The sequence below is a fragment of the Perissodus microlepis genome, chromosome 15 (genome assembly GCF_051167445.1).
Source record: "Perissodus microlepis isolate ML-2025 ecotype Zambia chromosome 15, ASM5116744v1, whole genome shotgun sequence".
Classification (NCBI taxonomy): domain Eukaryota; kingdom Metazoa; phylum Chordata; class Actinopteri; order Cichliformes; family Cichlidae; genus Perissodus; species Perissodus microlepis.
Genome location: NC_140475.1, coordinates 11,312,746 through 11,336,816, shown reverse-complemented (window position 1 = coordinate 11,336,816; position 24,071 = coordinate 11,312,746). Strand labels below are relative to the sequence as shown.

Sequence of the window (24,071 nt, the reverse complement as noted above, 5' to 3'; positions counted from 1 at the left end):
TTATAAAAAGCCTTGTGCTGGTGGGTTCATCATATTTTATACTTTAAAACTGCTTTTATTAACAAGCAAATTGCTCCTTTTCCAGGACATTAGTGGCCTGAGTGGCCTCATCGATGTTTAAATCGTTGTGTAGTACAGGCTAGGTTGCATCATAATGCACAATAGGACACTTGTTCAAGTTGTTTAGCCGTGAAGGTGTAGAGTTTAGGTAGGTGAGGCATCTGGGATGAAGGCGTTGCCACAACACATAGATTAGTCCAATAAACTGCAGCCACGTAACACTGACTTCACTGGTTTTAGCGTCTGCATTTTGCAAACTGAAGCTGATTTCACTTTATTCTTTAGAAAGCATGCCAGCCTTGATCTTAAAGGTGGATTTTACTCTCACAAGTACAACGTTTTTCCTCAAATTTCAACTTTATTCTCAAAATGTGACAAGTTGAAAAAGACATCCTTGTCTTTTTCAGATACTGCTACAGTTTACACAGAGCGATATATAATATATTGAGTTATATTTTACAGTCGGATCAGCGTAATGGCAGCCAAACAGCTGACAGTATTCTACTGTAAAGCTTGTATTCCGTATAACACAGCAGCATGTTTCGCAGTATTTGTTGCAGATTGCAGATGTGACAGAAATGCATCATTAACGAATCTGACAGTGTAGTGAGCGTGTGTGTGTTTGTGTGCCGTGTGTGTTTAACTGAGGGCTCCTCGGGGCCAACACCATTAGACTCTCTCACAGTCTCAGGAAATTTCTGAATCTGGAATGTTAATTTCAGTTCAGCTCTGTCTGCTGAGCTGTAGTTCCTGAAATGTTCGAAAGCTGGATGCACATTTACTGTACGGTGTCATTATCATTGCCTCTAAAGTCTCTTCCCCAGTAGGCCTACCGTGCTTGGTTTCTGAATGGCAGCATGGAGCGCATCCACCTACTCATTTGCCTGCCTGCTTGCTCTCTTGCAATTAGCATCATTCGTTTTCTCTCTCCCGCTAATGCTGCTTGAATGCTGTTATTACTAAACATCATTTGCATAAGCTGCTTTTCCACATGTAACGCTCATTTCTGTCCCTGTCTTACAAACACAGTTTCGGTCCGGGTCCCATTTTGACTGCTCAGTTCTTGTTTGTGTTTTATTCTTGACAAAATGGACACTGACACAGGAATGCGGATGTTCTGCCTCTGTTATAGCTTGGCACCGGTCATTAACGCAGTATGACTGCATCTTTTGAGACGGCACTGAGGTGCGAAGAAAGCTGCAAGCCCGTATTGTGTGCGTCACATGCATTTCTGCATTTGCCTGTCATGTTCCATTTTAAGGGGACGCTGAGCTGGAATAAATGAAATGTTTAAGGCAGGAATGAGAGACAGGGAGACTGAGAGAGAGGGGTTGTGGTGGGACACATTTAAAGTTCTTTTCCATCATCTCTAAGGCTCTCATCTCCTCCACATCTCAGGAAGGAAAGCGTGGAGGATGTGGAATTTTGCCTATTGACTTCTTCTTGCGAGTAATTTGGCAAATTGCAGGGTTTCAGCGAAGAGCGATGTTATCTCTGGCAATATAGCACTGAAAACACCGCCAAAATAAACGGGTATATTTGCCATCCAGAACTGTAGATCCAGAAAGGGTTAGGGCTAAATTTCTGATTTATTCTGCTTGGGTGTAACCCATAGCAGCTCTCACTGAGTCAAATCTTTAAAAAAAAAAAATGTTTAAGGTAAAGGAAACTCTTTGGATATCAAGTTTAAGGAGTTAAAATCTTTTTTTCCAATTTGGTGATGGTTTCAAACTGAAATCCAACAGTTCAGAAGAGTGCTTTTCATGTACTGCATTCGTGTTTTCACCATCTTAGATTCTCCTCTTTATTGGTGATGTGCTTCATGTTTGCTTTCAAGCAACAGCTTCCTTTTGTTAGACTTCCAGTTTCCAGCAAAGTCGTGACTGATGAATCAGTTCTGAATGCAAAGATTCGAGATAGAGAGAGAAGGTGTGGAAGGCAACACAAGGCCTGGGAGAGAAACCTCCTTCTCACATTATCCTCAGTCTGTGACGTGACCCTCTATTTTCTGACCCCCCTGCTCTAAGGAAAGTTTAGAGTTTCATGAATTAAGGGCAGTATGTTTGTTTGTTAGGAGAACGGGGCTTACAGTACCACTGGAACAAAAGGCTCGTGTGCTGCTTGTGCTGCAGTCGCCATGGAGATTTTGTTTGGCCTCGAGATGGAGTTGGTGTGATCGTCTCGCTGCAGATCTGTCACTCAGTCTGTCAGCGGGGGCTCCACAGAATACAGCACAATAGTCCCTTCTCAGAAAATATGGCTGACATCTGAAAAATTCATCCCAGCAACAACAGTAACAAAGATGGTAATTATAAGATAAGAAAACATTGGCGATGATCATTCAGTAATGGAGCCTGGCTCGCGAACACTTGTGGCTCCGAAAGTATATTCAAGTTGAGTCAGAATTCACGATTACATCTGTTTGTGTTCCACTGTGCAAGGGAGCACAATGAGCTCCATTTGAATATTTATAACACGCCTCTGATGTTAATTGAAAGCAGACACACTTTGTCAAGGACATCTCCCTCTCTGCAATTGAAGCCCGGTGCTCCCAAAGTGCACAGCGACGGGTGAATGACATTGGAGCGATCAAAAATAGCACTCGGGCTTTGCATCTGGACACAGTTGTCAGATCCAGATTAGTAGAAGCTGAGAAGCTTTCTGCTGCAGACAGCTAACAGTGGACCAACAGAGGAGCAAAAGATGCCACAGAAAATCTGAACCTCCACTCAAAACATCACAGAAAAAAGAAAAGCAATCAATAGCAATGTTTTTTTACAACTGTTTGCAATTTAAATAGCAAACATTGTTTTTCCAGCCTTTTAGAATCGCTGCCAGTCGGACTGCCTCAAGTGTTGGATGGTTTCTCAGATGAAATAAGCGACTGGAATTCATCATCCTGGGCTCTGAGTTATTCTCATGTAACGCCGGATAGTGCTCGCCCCAACCCCGGCTGGGTAAAGCAGCGGGCTGAGTAAAAAGAGAGGCAATCGGCAGTGAATTGAAAAAAGAGAAGAAGAAAAAAAAAGTCAATGATGTAATGTTTTTACCTAAAAGGCCTTTGTGAAGCAAATGGATCCAGACCTACCTCGCTGGCTTAGTTTCCCATAACTTATAAATATTTATTACTTTTACAGTATTTATTTTCTCATGGGCAGTTAATATGGTACAAAACCATCCCCATAAAATAGTGTATTATGTAAATAAATATTACGTAAGGCTACAGTTTGTCTTTAGGAGAGAATGAGGTTTTTTGCCCTTTCTGTTAACATTTAATGCAAAAATATTGCATTATTAGATTTTTGGGGTACATGTGACATCATGATAGTCATGATAGTTTCCTAACATGTTACTTGTACAGTTGTACAAGAAAAATCTCAAACTTACACCATCCATCCATCCATCCATCCATCCAGTCGCTTCCGCTTATCCTTATCAGGGTCGCGGGGGGTGCTGGAGCCTATCCCAGCTGTCATAGGGCAAGAGGCGGGGTACAACCTGGACAGGTCGCCAGTCTGTCGCAGGGCTAACACACAGGGACAGACAACCATTTGCGCTCACATTCACTCCCGCATTCACACCAATGGGCAATTTGGATTAATCAATTAACCTATCCCCACAAACTGCATGTCTTTGGACGGTGAAAGGAAGCCCAAGTAAGTCAAGCATACACCTTAATCAAAAGGATACTGGTTAATAAGTCCTATAGTTATATAGTAATAATGTAACAAAATATGCTGAGAATGGAAAGAAAAACATCTAAAAGAGCATTCTCCTCGCACTTTAATAGAAATTCTGCATTAACTTTATCAAGTATTCATAAAATATCATTGAGATTTTTGTGATGAGATTTTTTATTGAACTGACGTCTCTTGGCAGTAAAAAGCAAACACTATTTTTTCCCAGCAGTATTTCCTGTCATTGTGGAGGACAGTGATCTCCCAACTCAAACTGGAGCATGATGAATAAATAAAAGCAGCCTGGATAGGCTTTAAAGGCTTCCCAGCAAACCCAGGGCCTCTGCGTCTCGCTGTTATACCGCCAAGTAGCTAACAAGCCACCACTTCTGTTTTAACTCAGAAGAACGCAGATTGAGAGAAATAAGAGAAAAGGAGGAGAATGGAAGAGCGGGGAGACAGAATTCGGTAGACAGAGGATCAGTGCTTAGCTGAGAAGACCAGCGTTGGTGTGACGAGATCTTCATCCGCCTGAACAGTTTCAAATTAATTAAGAGTGTTGTGGGATCAGGATGAAGATGGAGAACTGAGACCTGGAAAAAAAAGCAAAGATAGCAGCATTGAAAATGTATAAAACATTTACTTAAATACTGCTCTTAAGAAAATATATGAGACTCTTTTTTTATTTATTGGAATATTTTAATTCATTATGTTTTGACTCAGTGTGTTCACTACTTTCCTACAAGTCATATGTTCACCTTATAACATGTGATGCTTGAGTTTTTATTCAGGTGAGGTTTGTAATAGAAATGCTGTATTATGCTATCAGTCACCATAACAAAAGTGGTCCTTGTAAGGATAATAAGCTGCTGGGTTATTTGTAACGTCTCTGCATGCGTTTTTATGGTATGGTGCGGTGGTATGTTACTAGCCTGTATGTCTATCGGCTTGGTTGTCCTTGAGTTTAGAAATTGTAAAGAGTTTCATGAATAGCTGTTATTTACAGGCTGAGACGCTTGGGTGCAGTTCATTTCATCAGTTTTCATTTCATTTAGTGGTCTTGAGGTTTTTGGTTGCAGTAGTAGTATACTACAGTATATACTAGTTCTCCAGTAAGTTCTCCAGCACTCCTGAAGGGCTTTTAAAGTTCGTCTAAAGACTTCTTTATGACTTCAAAAGGACTTTGAATGTCCTTCAAGAAGCCTGAAGTACAATTCCTGAAAACTACACAGGACACAACAAAGAAATGACAAGAACGTTTGCCTAGGAGAGTTCAGGCTGTGCTGAAGAACAAAGGTGGTCATACCAACTACTTACTCACAAGCTCATTAAAATTAGACAAACATGAAAAAGTATATTTTTGCCTTTCCGTGTTTGTCTGATTCAATACACCTTTGTACCCATTTCCCATTTTCAAACCAAAAGAAATGAGGCGTTGTACATAATTACACTATTTCCAATGCTAAGCACAAAAATTGCATTCACTTGTATGTAGATCACTAAATTTAACTGGAGAATGTGCAAAAAGATAAATGACACCAAAATAAGATATAAAAGAGAAACAGTATGAGGTTTAAGCCTTCTCCGCTAAACCTTAAAGGGCGATTAGGGTGGAGAAATTAGGGTTAGTGTAAGGCAAGCATTTAGATTATCTTGGAAATGCAATATGCCCATAAACACAAATGTTCAAACAAGTGGGTTTAACAAGATGATGAAACATTAAAAGGACAATTTTATTTACTTTTATTACTTTTACAACAAATAAACGTTGGCATTTTAAATTTCTGTGAATGACAAGCAGACAGATTAAAAGTTTTTTTTTCTATTAACTAACTGAACTTTTTGTACAGAGCAATTAGGAAACTCTTGACTCCCCTATCCCCCCTTCTTCTTTTTAAAGTAACTCTTCTCATTCATCCTCCAGGGGAAACAGTGCATGTGATTAAATCTCTGCCCTGCCAATTAATTCATGGCTTCATAAATATACAAATGTGCTATCAAACTGGAACTAGATCATCCGGCAGAGCGAACGGAGCTCTCGGTCTACTCTCTGTTGTGTACACTTCTATTAATTATACAGCTGTCGACACACTGTGCTCCTCTAAACAATGCCACACATCATCGAGCCTTAGTATGTTATCAAAATGCGCTCGTCTTAATGCTAAGCATATGCCGTTGAAGGGATAGCAGCTTGCTGACTTTACTCGCCGAGATAAATACCGACTTAGATTTATTCGATTTCAGTAGATTTTTTTGGGAAAGTATGGAATAAAGGGGAAGTGAAATTTTATTATTTTATTCTAAAAGCTTTTATTGATCTGTGAATGTAGACATACACTCATGGACCACACGATAGAGCGGTGTTTATCAAGATGAGCATCAGTGTAATCTTATATCACTATAACACTGTGAAACCTCTAAGCATCTTAATCTTAGATCCTACAGCTTTTTTCAAATCATTATCTCGATTTGTTTCGAGTCTGGCTTCCTGTCAGGTTTGGAATTTAGTTCCAAATTCTTTTAATTACTTTTACATAACATCATAACTGATCCAATATAGAAAATCGGCAGCTTATTTTGCCATAATCACTGACTTTGAACTCAAATATTAAGCCCAGTGCCTTCCCAGTTTGTTCTAATTCTTTAACAAATCATGGATGTGGATTAATATTTCTTGGTTTCCGGTGGCTGTTTTGTAAAGAGACAAAAAGAGATACATGAATAAAGACTCACATCATAACTGCTTAATATCACCATAATGCTATTTACAATGTTGTCCATGGTTCATCTTCAGTTCTTTTCTTATCTTGCACACGCCTCAGCCATGAAGGTAGGAGATCAGAATTCGCCTGAAAGAGTCACATGGATCATTTATGGATGGTGAAATAGACGCTTTTCAGGTATTATTATTAATATTATTTCATCAGCCAAGAATTATTTTGCAATATTTTATAAACGCGTTAGTCTGTGTTCGTTCTTACTGGCGCTTAGTGGGAAAACTGCAAAACTAACGCTCTTGAACAGCAGCGACTCCTTAATCTGCTTAAACAGGTGTTCCTGTAGTATATATAACCCAGGTTATGTAATAATGGGCCTTCCGATATGTGGTGTGAACATTGAGGTGACATTAAATCAGATTTGATCCCATTAGGCATCCCTCTGGTGGCCCGAGAGTTTTGATGAGCTGTTTGGAGCCCTGCCAGACGACGCCATCCTGAGAGAGGCGAGCGAGAAAAGAGAATGTCATTTTACCTCATCACAAACTCCACTGTGAGAAACAGTCGAGCACGTCTTCTGCGCGTTGTGCATTATTCATGTGGCGTGTTGAACAGCACTTCTGTCTCTCCATCTATCTCTTCTTCTACGCCCCTCCTGTCTTTTTATCCGCGAACAGTCGGCTTTTCTCTCGCATAAAACCTGAAGTGTACTGACCACATTAAATGCAGTTAGCCTGCAAAGTATGTGTGACTCGGAACATCGAAATGGAAATATGCAGGCTAGTGTATGAGTCTTTGTGCCTCTCCCCATACTACATGTACTGAAATGGAGGGTAAAGGACAAGGACTGTATTCACTTAGACTAAATGAAGTAAATGTGACCAGAACTAATGCAGTTCACGTTTCTCCAACTCTTGACTAAATTACAAGGAAGAAAAGGATGAGTCAGCTGAATTACGATCTCCAAATATACGACAGAAAATACTGTAAACATGTTGAAACATATTAGGCAAATATATACTGCAGTAGTTACCCACATAAAACAAATGTTATGTTGTGTTATTTTGCCCACTCACAATTACCTAACACTGTTGCTGTCTTTAGCAATATTAGCTGCATGCAGCAGAGGATTATTTAATGAATTTTGGAGCCTTGGAGAACAACATTCATTACAAGCTATCAAAAAATGCTACATAAAGCATACCTTTGTCAACCCATCATGCATTGCAATATGTCAATACAATTGATATCAAATTGATTAATTAATTATGCAAATATGCAAACCTGTTCTTCCTAGATACACCACTCTGACTAAAGCATACTTGAATGGCACTGACTGAGCTGTTCTTAAGCAAAAAGAAAAAAGTCAGGGAGCCAAACAAGATGAGAAAAGCTTTTCTAACTTTTTGTTTTACATTTACATTTTCCAAAGCTGCTGAATTGGAATCCATCCATCCATCTTCTTATGTTCATCCGTTTCAGGGTCGCGGTGCTGGAGACTAGCCATGCTGTCTTGGGGTGAGAGGTGGGCGTACACCTTGGACAGGTTGTCAGTCTATTACGGGGCTCACACATGGAGACAGCCAACCGTTCACGCTCATATTCACACCTACAGCCAATTTAGAATTGACAGTTAACCTGACATGCATGTTTTTGGACTGTGGGAGGAAGCCGGAGTAAAAGGAGGGAAGGCACGCAGTCACGGGGAGAAAAGTCCACAAAGACCTTGTGTTTCAGCATCAGGCTTTGGAATGGAGTGCTGTAATGTACAGTACTTCTGGAGGTTTCTTGCCTAAAAATAAACACTTAAAGTAACCTACAAACCTACAGCATGCACATTATTGCAAAGATGGTACTGAGGAATATTAGCATAATATTAAATTATTAACTATCATTTGAAAGTATTGAATATAGCTTATTTATCTTCTCATTTCACCTCTTATATAGACTGGCGCTATTATACCCTTTTCTTATTTGAGCCTTCTTGCCCAAGACTGGGCAGGTTTTTGGATGGGACCATTTATCCAACCCAGAACTCTCAGAACTGTTTGGATTGTGTTGTAAGAAAAGAAAACCCCAAAGCCTCTGCAGCAGGTGATTAAAGCAGAACATCGCCAGTACTCATCGACTGAGCATCAGCGACATCGTCAAGGTGCAGGGCCCAAATTATATTAAAAGACAATATCCAGCCCAGTTACAGCCTGTTCACCCTTCTGCTGTTTGGCAAGCAGTACAAAAGAATTAGTATCAGACTTCAACACGTTATTTTCCCTTAGACTGTGAAACTTGGGAACTCATCTTGCGCAAGCAACAACAACAGTTAGTTATTTATTCATTAAGTTTTAATTGTTTTTTTATCCCCTGGACTACGAATTTTGTAATTCAAGAGCATACACCCATTGCACAATGCTTATACTGTGCATATAAAATGCCTTTTATTTTTATCAGTATGGTTATACATCACCTGGTGCTGAATGTGCCAGTTGAGTATTCATAGGATTGATTAATTAATTGATTATCATTCCATCATAATTCTTTGAGTTTCCAGCTCCTGGTCAGTAAGCTGATCATGGTGTGGTTTTATTTTAGGACACAAAGCTTGTAGAGAGGTGATGGGATCAAAAGGTTGGACATTAGGGTCAGCTGGAGCTACTTTAACAACGTCTGGATTACATGGGGTTTATTTTTAGGATGTTTTTTTAGTTTCCTGCAGGTTGAAGGAACCCACGTGGATTTTACCATGAGAAGGGTGGAATAGCTGAACCATAAATTCTCACAAATTAGTTTCAATGTCTCCTTTTTCTTGACTGGCAGTAATTGTTGAGGAAAAGGTCAGAGACTTCGACCTGCACCTACATGAACATGCACACGTCCTTATCCATCACCCGGCGCATCCTGTGTGTGAGATGCCTAATTGGTTCCGCGGTGAATCATATCTAATTGGCGTGTAGCTGTCTATAGCGAAGGTATGTTGAGGCAGTAGACTGAATCCCACATAAAAGTGTAGAAGAGTGTAAAAGAGGCAGTGCTGCTGGAAGCTTTCAATGGGACAGAGAGAAAGAGCAAGTTCATTGTGGTGTTATTTATCTGTTAATTTGTTTTTTCAGTGTCCCCATCACTGGTGTTTTCCATCTCTCTTAGAGCCCAAATCAAATTAGCTCAGTAGGCTAGAAATTCTCCCGCACAGGGTTACAAAAGTAAACAAACAGGCAAGCTGACTTGATTGTGTAAAGTCTGCATTTATTGTTGAGGCACTATTGCTGAGATGATTACGGTCTTCTTAAATTGAGGTTTGCAGCAGGGGACGTGAGATAAGTCCCCAAGCCGCCATGCTAATTTAGCGCTGCACAAGAGCCGAGGCTGCAGTCTACCTACTTGTGATGGAATATTATTTAAATAAAAGCAACGCCTGACTTAAAGTTTTGACTTGTGCTATGATACTCTTCTGTCATCGTTTTTGCTTTGTTAAAGGATACTTATTCTACAGCCCAAGCAGAGAAATCCATAAGATTTGGACCACAACAAAGCAGTTTAACACTGCTTTGTTGCTAGTTAGGCCTCCAGTATTAATAGCATACCAGCCACCATAGGCCTCATTATTTTTTATGTGTCTTTAAAAACACTTTTATTAAGGTAATAAAAATGTACTTTGGCTCTGAGAGAAGTTTCATTGTTAAAAGTTAATGATGTGGACAGGGATAACAGTGATTTAGCACAGTGCTTCAGTTTAAAGATTTGGTGTAACTGATATCTTTGTGCTTGTGCTAAACACCTATCCTCTCCTGACTAATGTGATTATGATTAAAGCAAACAATCTGTCCTCTCGTACAGTGATACTCAATTTACAGCCTGTAAGACAAATGAGTCCCACCACAGGATGACAGCTGGCCTGTCAACCACTTTCTAATTCATTTTAAAACACAGTCAGACACATCTGCAACTAAAATGCATGTACAGCCTTTGATCACAGTAAAATATTTCCTCACTATATTTGGAGTTAAAGATCTGTTTTGGGACCCCTCCACCTTCGCAGACACATACATGTAAAGCTTGAGCAGCAACACGGCTTTTCATAATAAAAACATAGCAAGCTTCAAAAGATACAGCGCTCATTGCATCACATGTGATCGGAGAAGAAGAAGCTGGAGTGAAGGTTGCAAGATATCCAGCAACTGTAGGCAGGTTAAAGCAATTTAAATGCTTTTATGAGATTTCCTAGCTGGGTATTCATGGAGCACGTGCAAAGGAATCAGCTGAGCCATCAGCTGATAGGGGCTGAAATTAAGATCAGCTGATCTGCTATGCCCTTTGACCTTGTGGCCTACCTGAACTAACCCTGTGGTTGATTGATGATGTATGAGTTTGATGATTTATTTTATAGCCTTAATGTGAAACCTTCTACTAAGTTCATGTAGTTCATGTCAGTTGAAAGAAACAGGACACTAAAGTTTACCTTACGATAATATTATTAATAATAGTTTATTTTTTTAATTAAATCAAATTAAATGTAACTGTTTTTACTACTTGGTCTCTGACATCCATCCATTCAGCAAATGTCTCAAACCCTCGTTGTTTACATCGTGTTGAATGAATGAACAAAGCAGCTTTTGTTAACAGCTTTTTGGGTTTGTCAGTCTGAATTAATAGTTGAGTACTAATTACAATATTCAACAATCCTTTATAAAACAACTATGCACAGAATATCATCAGTGTCTAACAGTACCTGTTATTATTATGACGTTTTGTCCTTCCTCGAATCTTCTTTAGCTTCTAGTCTTTTACTGTCCACCCTTTGACCATAAGATCATAGTCTCCTCTTTTTCTTCTGTCTGTCTGTAGCGATGGATGGGCAGACCGTTACGAAGTTGTGGAGGGTTATGAGCAGGAAGCAGAGGGAGGCATCACAATGAAGCTCCAATCAGAGGTGGTCAAGTCCTTTGACGACTATTACCTAAAGCTGCGTCTGGACAGCAATACCAGGAACCCCTGGTTCCCAGAGTTCTGGCAGTATCGTTTTCAGTGCCGCCTCCCAGGCCATCCTCAGGAAAAGAAGAACTACAAAAAAGTCTGCTCCGGTAGGACATAACAAAATATTCACATTTTTGACGTTCATAAGTAGGAGTGGATATTTTTTAAACAAATGACTAGTCACATAGTTTAGTTTTTCAGGCACCGTCTTCTTTTCTTCTGACCAGAGGGTTAAATATGATCATGAATATAAGAACAGAACTCATGAATATTAATAAAACCTGTGATTTGTTTTTTCCCCCCTGTGTTTTCCTCCATGAATATTCTCTCCATTTGCTCGCAAAAGGTGATCACGGTAAATTGTGTTCTTGACTTGTTGATAGCTTTTCAACCACAATTCAAAAACTCCAAACAAATCCATCCTGCAGAATGGCATTAAGACGAATTAGTCAGCATGCTTCTAAATTCAAACGATCAATAAAAATCAACTAGTGGTTTGTGATGACTTCTCAGAGCTGTAAGGTTATGGACGCTTTTCTACTTTGTATCACACGTTTACAAACCTCTTATGTTCCATAGATCTTCGAGGTGGTAAGTGTATCTTTCTAGACACGATTATTACAACGGTATCTGTCTGAATTTCACCTGCACTTTGTTTGCATTTGACTCCTCCAAGACAGGATGAGTTTGACTGATGCTTTTTTAAACCCAGCGCTCTCTGTAATATCTGCGATTTAGTCAAATAAAGTAGATGGGTAGATGTCTTCATCCTGGCAGGCTTAGAGTGCGAAATTCATCAGTCAAACTCTGATGCAAAGCACTTGCTTGTTTGGTCTGTACGAGGAAAAGGAAAGAAAACAAAAGTTGACATATACGTTGGAAAGCTGCACAAAGGAATGGCTCACTCAGCACACGCTGCTGACACAAACACCTGAAAAATATGTTGTATGGTGAGAAGTTGCATCCCTTTCCCCCCCACTGTGTGTGCATGTTGATGTCACAAGCAAAACATATCAGTATTTTAAATGCACTGTCAAAGGAGGCAATAATAAATGTAGTTTTGAAGAGATCTATTTCCCCCTCCTTCTGCCAAACACTGTGACTGTGGGACAGTGCCTTTAGATGACTGAAGTACAGCTTGCACAAACAGTGAGGATTTTCCCAGGCACTGGCTGTTCTCCTCATCTGTTTCCTATTGAGCTTTTGGGCATCAATGCTAATATATTTTGTTGCTGCACAAAAAAAGAGTTGTCTTTGTTTCTATATTCTTCATGTGTTCTTCGAATTTCATCATACTTCTAATGCTGTCATTCACACAGAGTAATAAATCTTTTAATACAGCAGCACAAAAAAATAGTTTAAGGAATAGTTGCAGGCATGCATTTAAAAGTCTTCCTTATTAATGTTTTTTTTTTGTGATCAAGGTTAAGAAGAGGGGAAGAGATTGACAGAACTAAAAAAAATGAATTGAGGTTAACTCGGTGATTTGAGTTGTAGAGTTAATTTCTCTATCTCTCTTTCTGCCTTGAAGCAGATTTTCTACACGTGCAGTTCAGAATTCTTTCGACTGTGTGACGACCTCTTCTTTCATCTCTAACAGGAAATGAAAGTCTGCAAGAGAACTATGTGCAGGATAGTAAGATGGGCTTTGTCATCAATGCCATCTACGCCATGGCTCATGGCCTTCATGATATGCACAAGGAGCTATGTCCGGGACAGACAGGGCTCTGTGAGGCGATGGATCCCATTGATGGCAGCAAGCTTCTGGACTACCTGCTCAAAACATCCTTCAGAGGAGTCTCGGGAGAGGAGATTTACTTTGACGAAAATGGAGACACCCCAGGAAGGTAAGAGGAAGAAGAAGCTAATAAAAAATTAAGAAAAGCCAAGAAATGAAAATAGAGATTTGATATCACCATCTGGGTCACAAAGTGCATTTCCCCTTCTCCCACTCTCCAACTCATTAGCACACGTGTGTGTCCCAGTCTTGAGCACGAGAGGATGTAATTAGTCTGGACTGGAACAGATTTAGTGGATTGTCCACTGCGGCAGTCACTTTCATGTCTTTACAGTCCAACGGACAACATTTGACAGTCAGAAAACACAGCCGTGTCATTCCTCTGTCAGCTGGAGGTTAGGTGCAGCGCATCCTGGTTCAGTATAAAAATGAGGGCACACTGTGCACTGGTATGAGCGCTTGATGTCACATAACAGAGTTGTAAGCAGTTTGCGGCTTCAGATAAGAGGAAAGGTTTAAGCTGTGGAGTTGTTATCATTAAATTACCTTTCACTCTGATTCTCTCCTTTCCCACTCCCTCTCAAATCATTCCCTTTCTCACTTAATAAGTGTGTTAATGCGCAGTCCTCCGTCTCTCCTCAAACATCCAGGTATGACATCATGAATTTACAGAGCGTGGGTGATGATCGCTATGACTACATAAACGTGGGGTCGTGGAGCGAGGGCATCTTGAGCATCGATGACAACAAACTGTGGATGAACAGCAGCGACATGGTTCGCTCAGTCTGTAGTGAGCCCTGTTCCAAAGGACAGATAAAGGTAGGGATTCAGATCCTCCTTAAAGTAAATTCCCATACGAACTCATCCGTATCCTTCTCTGAGATATCATCTCGGCACATTTCACACTCAATACACACAATAATCATTTAATGTTTGAGAAAAATGCAAAATTTTTCACGTTTTAGAAGACAAAGAACAATTAAGAAGCCTTTATAGAATTTAGCCGAGGTTTAGTTGACAACCAGAGCTTTATGCGATGACGTAAAGGGCTGTCCTATGGATTTCTCAATCTTGTTTTTAGCTCGCCTTAATAAAAATAGACTTAGCAGGATAACTGAGCTGGAAAATACTTTGATCCAGCTTCAGGCACAACAAGAAGTCGGATTCTCTGAGGCTTTACAGGAAAGAATAACTTAACTCTTTGTTGAGATGCATAAAGGTGTTCTTATTTCACATAGCCGGAAGAACGTAAAGCTTTAAAAGACCCAGACACAGTCATCTATCAGCTTGAAGGCTGAAAAACTGTAAAGAATACTCCAGTATCATTGCTTTTTAAACACTTCTTAGTTTTATAGACTCTTGTAATACACAGTGCATCATTCAAAATTCTTTATTCTACTTTCTATGTTTGCATTTTCTTCAAGAACTCAATCTGCCTTCTCTGTCTGATAATGAATCTGAGTAAGTCTACTTGCTTGCTACTTTATTAGAGGTACACCGAATGAAGGTGATCCACACTGATTAAACCCATTTTATTAAAACATGTTAATCTATCACACATCATTTTGTGGCAGAGGGTGAATATTCCTGCTTGTTAGGCTGGGACAATATTGGTACAGATAGTACAGACTGGCTGGAGAATACGATTCATCATTATGATAAAGCACTTATAGACAAATTGTCAGTGTTCAGCACAGGAAATAGTTATTCTCTGTATATAGGGATCAACTAGAGTTGACCCCTTTTAACAATACTATTCTTTCTCTTCCTCAAAACACTGGATCAGAAAATCAGAGATTATCATTGTATGCTGATAATACCCTTCTTTGTGTAGGCAGTGCAGTTTCCTCTATACCACATGTTTCCACTTTTGAGTTGTTCCGCTTATTATGTGGATATAAAATCAAATGGACAGCAATTAAAAGCATTCTGCCCTCCCGTATACCAGAATCTTCACGTTGACGTGTCCTCTTGTACGTCATCCACTGTAACACAAAATTGTCAAGGTAAATACAGACACATTTAAAACCTAATGTAAAGTCCCACAATAACTCAACACTTTTATATCAATATTTAAAATGGACATACTCACTTGGGTCGATATTTACTCTTTTATGATCCCTTTTGCTTCTTCTGGCTATTTCCAAATTTTAGTATGCACTTCTAGTTCTCTCTCTCGGTTTGATTATGCTCCTTCCATCTCTTGGAGATGAATAATATGGAATATTTTGCTGCCTCACAGATTGTAGGACCTAGTAATTAAATTTGGAAGGTGTAATTAAATTTCTTTTGCTACTTGCTATACTGGTAACAAAAAAAGTGCATGCAGATCTTAAAGGGCACAACCATTTGCCATTTTCTAAATTCCAAATGCAGTATGTTTTCTTTATTGTTTCTGCAGTACAGGTCTCTGTGTTTAATGGAATTTTACAAGCAGAATGTAATCTACCGTGATAATCTTTTTTTTCGATCGCAAATTAGGATTAATCATGTGGGCATGCAATGTCCCATTGGGATCAGCACTCCCTACAACCCATCTTAAAAAATTATTTGCCTCAATCAGATCTATACTAGGACAAAGTGTGAAAAACTTTGCGTGGACTTCAGCACTCCACCTACTTTGTATGTGTTCATGTGCATGAAGGTTGCGGATGGAAATGGGGGAGGTCAAGTAAAGACATCAATATAATCATTAGGATTAAGCATTGGGGGAACCACAAATGTCTAACTTTCCAATTAATCTCTACTGTAATTAAAAAGAGAAATGTTTTAAGAGCTGAACCGGTGCCCTTACTGTACATCTGTTCCCAGTAAATATGTCATTGATTTTTCTTGCAGTGAATCTTAATCCTTTATTTGCTTATATCACATGCTGGCAAGAAGACTGCTGATGCTACACTGTCCTACATTTTTAAATCCTCCTCCCATTACAAATGATTTAAAGAAGGGATAATGAAGGAAAAGAGAAGTCTATGTAAATATGACAAACACAGATAAGTCCTGATGTCACATAAAAAGTTTAGGTTTGCACCATAAACTCATGGGACTTGCGCTCTACCTGAGCGAGGAGATGGACCGTTTGGGACAGTAAGCAATAAAACTGGTTTTGAGCACAGGCTGAATAAATGCCCTCATTTCCTTCATTTGGGGACAATTGTTTTCAGACTGGCTATGCACCGAGTTGCCCCGAGGGAGGGTGCATCCTCTCTCCTAGCTGCTCATGCTTCCCCCCTCTATCTGCTTTGTTTCGTGCCCCACTTATCACCCTGCTTTACATATCACAGTGCTGGTAACAGCTTCTTTGGGAGCAGAATGTAAAAGCAGCCGGCCTTGTTTTCTAAACACTCTGTCTGGGGCTCAAAAAACGCACAAACAAATCCTCATTTTGATATCCCCTCTGTGCTGATTAATTATTTAGGTTGCTTAAGGTGAGATGTGCTTTTTTTCCACGGCTCACTGTAGTGACTTGCTACTGAGCTTTCTTTGGCATGTTGTTGACTGTGTGTTGTTTCTCTGCGTGCAGGTGATTAGGAAGGGTGAGGTGAGCTGCTGCTGGATTTGCACCACATGCAAGGATAACGAATATGTCCAGGATGAATTTACCTGCAAGGCGTGTGAGCTGGGATGGTGGCCGGATGATGACCTGGCAGGTAGGAGAAACAAAAACAGAAACTGTGTTTGTTTTTATTACATTGTTCATCCACACTCCTTGTCCATTACCCCTGAAACGATTCACACTTATTATTTTGCCCATTTCATGCATTTACCCTTAGCTCAACCACAGTACTTTTAGTGGGGCTGACTCCCCTGTTCTCTCAATAGTCATCTTCCCCCACCGTAAGGCTATTCACACAGCACCTCAGTGGTCTAACAACACCTTTTTCACCATGCAGGTCCTATGCCTTTGCTTTCTTCATTTCCTCAAACCTTAACACCACTCCCTCAAAAAAATGCTGCTGCTCATTTCCTTCCTCTCTGCTCTTGTTGTGACCCGGTGCTTGTTCTGACAGCGATTTATAAAGTTGAGAGGAGCCCTCAATTCCCAGGTGTAAAATCCTATTACTGCCATGAGAGGCTTGAGGATACATTTCAGCAGTCTGTCAAGAAAGAAAAGTTTCCTTCAGTCTCATTACATTTGAAAAATACTAATAGAGAGAGGTAATATGCTATTCACTGAACAAGGGTCTACAATTGTGAATGTGTATTTTTGAAAATATGCAGCAGAAGAGTAAATTTCAAAGGTCTTCCCAGAGCTTAGAAACACAAATAAGCGATTTGAGGATTGTGTTAGATAAGTGAATGCAGATACATTTCATCTTTGCCACCCGTGTCTGTTTGCATGCATAAAGGCAAATTCATCTGCAAGCTGAGCTGGGTGTGTGGCCAAAAGAAAACAAGCAACAGTTCTCTGTCCCCACTTCCCCCTGCATTTAAATGAAACCCTGCTATAAGAGCTGGTTTACACCTTGATATGCTCATTACTACCTTTCTGATTAGAATCCCCAGAGGAAGACAATTTGGTTTATTTTAAAATTTCATATGTCTTATTATTAGGATTTAGCATATTAGGATTTAGCATGCAGACCAGAACTGGGTTCCTCCGTGAAGTCACTGTAATACTATTAGCAGAAGCATGTAATTTATGAAGTGTTAAGCTGGGGAAGTCTAGGGATGTCATTTTTCTCCAATTAAGCTCTCCAGAGTTCTTCTCTGTGTTGGATGACGAGTATGCAGGGCATCATGACAGAAGAGAAATAGAGCTTTGGGGTGTGTAGGATGGAAAATGCAAATGAGTTCCTGTCAGTGCCATAGCGCAAATGTTGGGGGCACATGTATGGGCAGCTATAGGTGTACAAGGAACTACATAAATAATAAAAAACACATCTATTAATATGGTCATCAGCATTTAAATATTGTCAAATACATTTAGGACAGTCTAAGAAATCCAGAATCTAAAAATTTCAAACCTTTTTTTCCAGCGTGTTGTTATTGCTGTGTGAGGCTTTGGCTCTGAGGTTATACAACATTATTTCCAACACAGATTTTTTGTTCTCTTTATACCTTGAACATAACACAAAGACTTACCATAAGAAGTATTTAACATATATCAAGGTTATTAAACTTTTCTGATGCTGCTGAAAGTTCATTTTTATTATCATATAGAAAATGATGTCATCATGTCAAATTATTCACTGAGTGTAGTTTAATACTGTAAGTGTTAAAATAAAATTCCTAAAAGCAAAATGTATTTCAAAAATTGCCTTACCAGTGAAATCTATTTTCAGTGTACAACCATTAACCGTTACCCAAAAAGACTGAATGCAACAATTAAAATACTGCAGTATATATATGTATATATATATATATATATATATATATATATATATACATATATATATATACACAATAATATGTGCATGTGGAAGGCACTAAAATCAGGCCATTGTCAACACTCTGATTTGCTTTGCCCACTCTTTCATTCTCCTTGACTAACTGCTTCCCACCATCTTTTAATGCACCTTTCATTCAGTAAAACTAACCGCAGGATGAATTAAAAAATTGACCGAACACTGTTTCCTCTACTGTTTCCAGGTTGCCAGCCCCTGCCGTTGAAGTATCTTGACTGGGCAGATGTGGAATCTATAGTTGCTGTGGTTTTCTCCTGCGTGGGCATCCTGATCACCTCCTTTGTTACCTTTGTGTTCATCCAGTACCGTGATACACCTGTGGTTAAATCCTCCAGCAGAGAACTCTGTTACATCATCTTGGCAGGCATTTTCCTAGGCTACATCTGTCCATTCACATTAATCGCCCGTCCCACAGTGGCCTCCTGCTATTTGCAGCGGCTCCTAGTGGGCCTTTCATCTGCCATGTGCTACTCTGCCCTGGTGACCAAAACTAACCGCATTGCACGCATTCTGGCTGGCAGCAAGAAAAAGATCTGCACCAGGAAACCCCGTTTCATGAGCGCCTGGGCCCAAGTGATCATTGCCTTTATGCTTATTAGTGTGCAGCTAACTCTGGAGATTACACTCATCATTCTAGAGCCCCCCGAGCCCATCAAGTCATACCCCAGCATACGTGAGGTCTACCTCATCTGTAACACCAGCAACATAGGCATGGTAGCGCCGCTGGGCTACAATGGCCTCCTAATCATGAGCTGCACATACTATGCCTTCAAGACGCGGAACGTGCCCGCCAATTTTAATGAGGCTAAATACATTGCCTTTACAATGTACACTACCTGCATCATCTGGTTGGCCTTCGTGCCAATCTACTTTGGCTCTAATTACAAGATCATAACCACATCCTTCTCCGTCAGCCTGAGTGTAACAGTGGCACTGGGCTGCATGTTCACACCCAAGATGTACATAATCATCGCCAAACCAGAGAGGAACGTCCGAAGCGCCTTCACCACATCTGACGTGGTGCGAATGCACGTCGGAGATGGGAAGTCTGCGGCTCAGTCAACAAGCAACAGCTTCCTGAATATGTTCCGCCGGAAGAAGACCGTAACAGGCAATGCCAAGTGAGTAACTTTTTGTGCTTTTTCATCTTTCTGTTTGGATTTCTTTTCTGGGGTCACTGGTTAGAGACCAAAAAGGTGACTAAACTCTCAAATTGGAAAAAAAAAAAGTCATATCAAGCTATCACTTTTTTATGATGTGTTTGCATGTCAGTGGTCTGTTTTCATCTTTCCAGTACCCCAATGAGTGTTTGTATTTATGTAGTAAAAACTGGTTTTTAGGCACATCCCCCTCCCCCTGAGAATGAAATATCATCAGCGAAATTTAATAGGAAAGTCAAGATGGGACATTTGCTGTTATTGATTTAAAGCTGAAAGGCCATTCAAACGTGTCAGGGATAATGAAAGTAGAGATTTCATGTGGCGATTCTAGATGTAAGACTTGCATATAACTTTTTTGAGATCCACAGCAGTGGCACATGGACAAGTGACTAAAGTAAGGAGCGGGGCAGAGAAGGAGAGTGATCCCAATATGTTTAAGTGTTGTCTCTTACCCTTGCTATGCAGCCTATCTAATCTTCTAACCCTTCAACCTTCTATACTGAGGAGCGCACTGTCAAGTGTCAAGGCTGGCAAATGTTTTGGAGTCATTCAACCTCTTTCTTGGAGAGCTGCACTGCCAGTTTGTCTATTTTATAATACAGCCTGGGGAATAATTAAAGTATCCACCATTCAGATAATCACAGCAACGAGACAGCTGAAAAGTGTTAAAGCTGAAATCAATTTTTTCTACAAGCTTTTTCCCCAATACACTATGACAAGTTGGTTGTTAAAAAAAATCTTTAGGTCAAAAAGATGTGCTGAAAGTAATTGTTTTTTATTGATTGGTTCTCATCTTTTGGATCATTTGTTGCCAACCTGCCTGGATTCTAGATCTCATTTAAAGACATAATTTGATAGTGTGATCCTGGCACTCCTGAGCTGGCAGTGGCAAAAATATTTTTGACCATGCAGCCCTCCAAGAGGGTGATCTGCCACCCTGCTGCTTTCGGTTTATCCTGAATTAACCTCACATTTAACTTTTCTCAGCATGAACACCCTCCCCTCACCACCTCCCCGACTAATCACATTAGAGCCAGTCCTAGCTCATTCTCCGCTAAACACTGTGTCGTCATCAGGCCAGTCCGGGCAAAACCCGAAATACTTTGCAAATGCATGCACCCCTCTTTAACAATAAAATCAGCCAGTCAGGAAGAAGACAAAAATAAATGAGATGGATGGCTCTTAAATCTGTTATTTCAATGTCTGACAAAAATGTATGATCATAATGCTGTCTGCAGCACATTATGAATCACTGTTTGTGAGGCTGATAAATGTGACGCTCTTCAGAGGTCATGAGTGAACACTTTAGCCAAGCTCTTAATGTCAAGTCACGTACTTCAAAAGTATTTTAACATGCAATGAAATGTTGAAATGCTGCTGCTCTGTTGTCTTACGTTGCTGCTATGTTGATGTTGTTTTTCTGCCTTCACCTCCTGGTTTCCTGTGATAGTAACTTGGGTTTTTATCTCGTTCATAGTTCTAATGGCAAGTCTGTGTCATGGTCTGAATCAGGTCCAAGACACCCTCCGAGGGGGGGGAATGTGTGGCACAGACTGTCTGTGCATGTGAGGAAACAGGAAGCCGGCTTGAATCAGACGGCGGTCATCAGGCCCCTAACTAACACCCCCGACCCCCACAGCTGTGAGCCCTCCACCTGCAACACTGGCACCGGCTCCCAAGGTCCCCCCACAGAACCACCTGGCACTAAACCTCTGCACAACCTGACGGAGGAAGACGACGAGGGCGACGCGCAGCGCCCCCTTTGGACTCCAACTAGCACTGATCGGCTGCGAGGGCGGGAGTCTGATTTGGATGAGCCGGCTTCTCTTTTGCCCTCCCACTTGACAGGCCACACCACAGATCGCTTGCACAGGGATGTGGTGGACACGCACAGCTCCCATGCACCTGCACTGAATGACCGCACTGCCAAGGAGGCAATGCCTGCCAACGAGCCTTTGAGCTTGACACCCTCTCACCTTCCTTCAGCTCCACAACACGGGGCATTTGCAGAAGAGGGGCTTGAGGATGAGGAACTGGACCTCTTACACGGCTACATTTATGACGCCAAGGAGGAAGGGGAGAGGGAGGATGGGGAAGGTGAGGATTTAATTCAAAACAAGGCAACACTGGAGGATTCCCTAGCTCTGTCTCCCCCCTCCCCTTTCAGAGACTCTGTGTATTCAGGGGACTCTGTCACCGGCTCCCCCATCATCGATTCGATGCTTGGTAGCCCCTCGGTCTACACTGCCGACATCCTCCGAGACTACGCACACAGCTCCTCAACACTGTGAGAGCAAAAACCAACGCTGGCACAGCGGCTGTCAGCAGACTTGAGCATCACACAGAGTGCATTACACCGACACACACCGACACACAACACGTGCAATGATACGATTTAACATTTCAAGTTTTTAACATTTGTTTATTTGCTCTGACATTTGCTTGCTTAACTGTATTTATTACTCCGCTGTTATCAGTAAGTGGTTAATCAAAAATACAGGTAGACCACAAATTATCTACGAGTGCTTACATTTCTGAGGGGCCGTGAGTGCACAAAGCCTTCCTGAAAAATGTAAAACTGGGACGCGTGCCAAAACTAGTCAGCTCTCACGCCAAATTTTTTAATGAATGAAGTAACACGGAGAGTCATAATAGAAGATGTAGCTTTGGTTTTTTTTCGTTTTTTGTTTTAATAGAGACAGTGCAATTGTAGAGTCTGCAAAAAAGAAAACACGGCAAGAGAAACACAGTAGTGTTTGCGCAGCGTGCTTACACATCACAGACCAAACTTTCTCTAAAGACTGCAATAGCTTAAGTGCATTTCATGCCAGTTTTGATTAGCTCTGCTCTTCTGCTGCAGCACATGCACAGGTCTGTTCATGTGTATAGCAGTCAAAGCTTCATTCAAGAAAATCAACTTTTCATTGAGTATTCATTAAGTAACTGCACCCTTTCTCTAATCAAACCTCATTGCAGTTTATATATTACAAATTAACAAGAAAAGTGAAGTATGTTGTTTGAGTATTACATTTATGTGCCGCAAGGTGTGCTCATCACAAAAGTAGTATCAACGAACTCAGATCCTGCTGAAGACTCGCGCTGTATGATATGTGACTATGGTTACAATGTGCCAAGCAAAGTTGTTATCAGCCTACAGCCCCCGCTTTCTGTTTTATTTATTTATATGACGTAGCTGGTAAACAGGTAAATAGGGTGATTGTAGATGATGGCAATGCTGTTTATTTCGTTTACACTAAAACCATAACCCTGAGAATTTTTACGCGCGTGGGAAATGACAACAGAAAAAGATTTTTGCTTTCCATGCTGTGTGGATATTTCCCACATTTTCTGAGTTTGCTGTGTCATTGTAATGGAAAAACACAGTAAGTTGTACAAGTTATCAAAGTTTGTAATACTGTTAAGCCATCTCTTGTTTTTCACGCAGGTGGTATGTTTGTAATACTAATAAATGTTTCTATATTTAGAATGTCGACAGAAAAACAAAGTTTATACATTTTGCAACTGTCCTCGGATACTCGTCAAAAAGCAGTGTGTTTGTTTTTTTGGGGTAAATTTTAAGTTGAGCCAGTTGTATCCTCTTGAACACATTTGGTTGTAAAAGTAACCAATGATTGATTGCTTCTTGTAACGAGATGATACATGTTTCAATTTTTTGTTTAAATCTTGCATTATAAAGTTAAGTAATTTAATTGAGGTTAAGTTTCTTAGTTCTTTTATCTATAAGAATGCAAATAATTTCAAAGTACGAGACTACACAGTACGTAGTGCAATTGTATTGTATTTCCAAATGTTTTTAGTCTATTATAGTGTAAGTTGTTAAATGATCTTAACCAGTGTAAAATATATCAGGTGCCACCTGAAAAACACTGTCAAATCTAGAACGAAATAGGCCTTTATGTTTTGGGTGAGCTGAACATGAAAGATGCTGTAAAATAAAAACAAAACTTATATTAAAAAGACTGATTACTGCCTATATTAGCTGAAAAAACCAAACAAACTAAAACTAAAGTTATATTCGTGAGTCAAACATATATCCTGACACCCCTCCCCCCCCCAAACTGATTCTTTAAAATGTTCCAATCTGGCCGGCCTGCAAAATGTGAAAACTGTAGGGAAAGAGGGCATGCATTTTGGACCTCATAATTGGACCGCATAATACACTGTGTTGTAAGATGTTAATAATTGCATGAAGAAAATGGTTGTTCAAATTGGCCAAAGATTTCAATTGTCATCACTTTTACAAACCTCTTATTGACTGCCCTTTCATATCACACAAATAAGATGTTTGAGCCAGTGTGTCATTGTGTCAAGTTATATTATAT

At 40.2% G+C, this 24,071-nt stretch overlaps 1 protein-coding gene across 2 annotated transcripts in view; it reads left to right on the top strand.

Annotated features, from left to right (window-relative positions):
* Positions 1–23,706, top strand: part of grm1a (glutamate receptor, metabotropic 1a) — a 33,945-nt gene extending 10,239 nt beyond the window's left edge. For both annotated transcript variants that reach the window (XM_084954113.1, XM_084954112.1), the window contains exons 4-9: positions 11,294–11,529; positions 13,023–13,269; positions 13,811–13,979; positions 16,684–16,810; positions 18,753–19,689; positions 21,206–23,706. In XM_084954113.1, the coding sequence (XP_084810239.1) occupies positions 11,294–11,529; positions 13,023–13,269; positions 13,811–13,979; positions 16,684–16,810; positions 18,753–19,689; positions 21,206–22,019 (2,530 nt within the window). In that variant the 3' untranslated portion in view covers positions 22,020–23,706. The remainder of the gene's footprint in view (positions 1–11,293; positions 11,530–13,022; positions 13,270–13,810; positions 13,980–16,683; positions 16,811–18,752; positions 19,690–21,205) is intronic.
* Positions 23,707–24,071: the final 365 nt, after the last annotated feature.